At 41.6% G+C, this 2,884-nt stretch overlaps 1 protein-coding gene across 1 annotated transcript; it reads right to left on the bottom strand.

The window, feature by feature from the left end:
* Window positions 1-777: 777 nt before the first annotated feature.
* On the bottom strand, window positions 778-1,386 carry LOC140920342 (uncharacterized). The gene has a single exon (XM_073368598.1). It carries the CDS (start codon window positions 1,384-1,386, stop codon window positions 778-780), a length of 609 nt encoding a protein of 202 aa, XP_073224699.1.
* Window positions 1,387-2,884: the final 1,498 nt, after the last annotated feature.

The following is a 2,884-nucleotide window of genomic DNA, read 5'->3' as shown; positions in this document are numbered from 1 at the left end:
TGATAAAATAAAAGTATTTGAACCTAACTATTTGTCTTCGTTGTACATTTGACACATGTAATGAATAATGTTAGGCATGTAAGAAGGAAGCTAAAAGTAATGCCTTTTCAGTTGTTGGTGTATACACCGAAGACTTGGTAAGCTCCATCACCGGTAAATCAATTGACCAATCATGTACTCGTGTATTCAATTAGTAGCATTTGTTCACAGCATTTGCCGTGTGAAGATTCATAGTTGTGAAAGTAGTCTCATATTAAAGTTAATTTTGTTACATTGAAATTTTTTAAACAAGTTTTACCCTTTTTCTTTGTAGTTGTATCAACCTATTTTACTGTCTTATATCAGCCTATTTTTAGTTATTTTTCCATTAAAATTGATTATGAAGCAACTTAAATTAGGACTTCTAAATTGCCTAGAGTCATCATTTTTTGTTGAACTGATTGTAGCAAAATATTGAATTTAACTTAATATAGCTTGTTAAATCTGCGAACATTTGTTTTTGTTTCTTATTGTGTATCTTTTCAAAAAGTAATAGATGAATAGAATTAAAAATAGAAAGTGTTTGATAGGTCCTCAATTTATAAATGAGACAATAAGAAGTAATGAGAGATTAAACAATATATGATAGTGTATTTTATTGATGATAAAGGGAAATTGAGCAAAGGAAACAAGACTTCCTTTTACTCCTGAGAGCTATGCTCACTCCAATAAGAGAGAATCATCTCTCCTCTAACAATTAACAGAATTTGTTGCCCACTCCTTACCAACCTCTCTCCCCTATATACAAGATGGGGCCAACTCACCTTTCTTGGATTTTCTAACATACACTCTCCATGCCTTAGGTGCACTATGTGTCCCACTAGACACGTCATTAATTCCTTCTTTGTCCCCATCAATACTCCCCCCTTGAGTCACAGACTTGTCCCCAAGTCTGAGGGCTGGGAATTGTGTTAGCATTACTAACTCGTCCTCCCAAGTGGCTTCTTCAACAGGCTTGTCGTTCCAATGAACGAGCAATTGTTTGACGTCTGACCCCTCCTTAGTGATAGTGCGAGTGGCAAGTATTGCTGCTGGTTCCCATGGTGTAGCAGGATCACTGTCGAGGCCCGGGGGTAACTCACTCCCAACCCGATAATTGCCAATTGCCTTCTTAAGCAATGAAACATGGAGCACCGGATGAATCCGTGCTGTAGCAGGTAACTGGAGACGATACGCAACGGCACCAACCTGTGCTGTTATTTCAAAAGGCCCATAGTATCTTGGAGCAAGTTTCAGATTGATGTGTGCTTCAATAGAATTCTGCACATGTGGCCTTAATTTGAGAAAAACCCATTCACCGATTTTAAAACTCACGTCTCTTCTTTTTCTGTCAGCTTGGTCCTTCATGCGTCCACGATCTCGATCGAGATGGCACTTCAGTTGTCTCAAAGCCTCATCACGATCAACAAGTTCCTGTGTTACAGCTTCTACCTTGGTCTCCCCTCAAAGGAACCGCGTGAGGGCTGGTGGTGGCCTCCCATAAACCAATTCAAAAGGAGATGAATCTGTAGAGACATGGTACGTCGTGTTGTACCAGTACTCAGCCCAAGGCAGCCACATTACCCACGTCCGAGGCTGATCAGCTATAAAACAGCGAAGATATGTCTCCAAGCAACGGTTAACGACCTCTGTTTGTCCACTCGTCTGTGGGTGGTAAGCGGTGCTCATTTTCAACAAGGTCCCCTGTAATTTAAACAGTTCACACCAGAAGTTGCTTACAAAGATAGGGTCGCAGTCACTCACAATGGAGGAGGGAATGCCATGCAGTCGCACTATCTCCTTTGTAAACACTTCGGCCAACACACGGGCATTAAAAGAACGCTTGAGAGGAATGAAATGACTGTATTTGGACAGCCGATCGACCACCACGAAGATCACGTAAAACCCCTTGGATTTAGGAAGACCGGTGATAAAGTCCACGATACATCTTCCCAAATCTGTTCCGGAATTGGCAAAGGTTGTAACAGAACCCTTGCGAAAACTGGAATGGCCCTCTTGTGGGGTAGAATGAAACTCTTTCAAGATAATCGGTATCCATGGAGACTGTGCAGAAATCACCAGCCTCCCCTCATACAACAACACTCCTCGCACATAAGAAAACCCAAACTGAACCAGTTTATTCTCCTTGAGCGTAGAAATGACTTTATGTAGAGCAACATCTTTGTGGACCTCTTCAATCACTTCATCCCTACCTAGCCACTCTGAGACATGTATCAAGGAAGTCATTTCTCCACTGTCATGCATACGGGACAATGCATTTGCACCTTTATTCTCAAGTCTGGGCTTGTAAATGATTTCAAAATGATATCCAAGAAGCTTTGCTGCCCAATTTTGCTGATTCACGGTGCAAATCCTCTGTGATAACAACTGTTTTAGACTCTTTTGATCGGTACGCACCGTAAATTTTTGCCCTACGAGGTAAGGACGCCAATGTTGGATAGCAAGAGCCACTGCCATAAGCTCTTTTTCATATGCTGATTTGGTCATATTGCCCTCCCCTAAGGCTTTGCTAAAATAAGCAATTGGCCTCCCTTCTTGAATTAAGATAGCACCCAATCCATTCCCAGAAGCATCACTCTCAATAAACAATTCTTTCTGAAAGTCTGGAAGTGCTAAAATAGGGGCAGACGTTACCTTTTGCTTTAATAGTTGAAAGTCTGGTAGTAGCCCGTAAGCCCCAAAAAACCTCGCACTCCTTTCACATTCTTCGGAGTGGGCCACTGTAAAACATTTAACACCTTAGCGGGGTCCATCGCTACCCATTCGCTAGAGATGATATGACCCATATATTCAACACTAGGCTCTGCAAAACTGCATTTCTTCCTATTAGCCACCAGACCTTGCT

The sequence above is a fragment of the Cicer arietinum genome, chromosome 5 (genome assembly GCF_000331145.2).
Source record: "Cicer arietinum cultivar CDC Frontier isolate Library 1 chromosome 5, Cicar.CDCFrontier_v2.0, whole genome shotgun sequence".
Lineage (NCBI taxonomy): Eukaryota > Viridiplantae > Streptophyta > Magnoliopsida > Fabales > Fabaceae > Cicer > Cicer arietinum.
The sequence above is the reverse complement of the archived record's forward strand: the minus strand, read 5'-3'. Positions and strand labels throughout refer to the sequence as shown.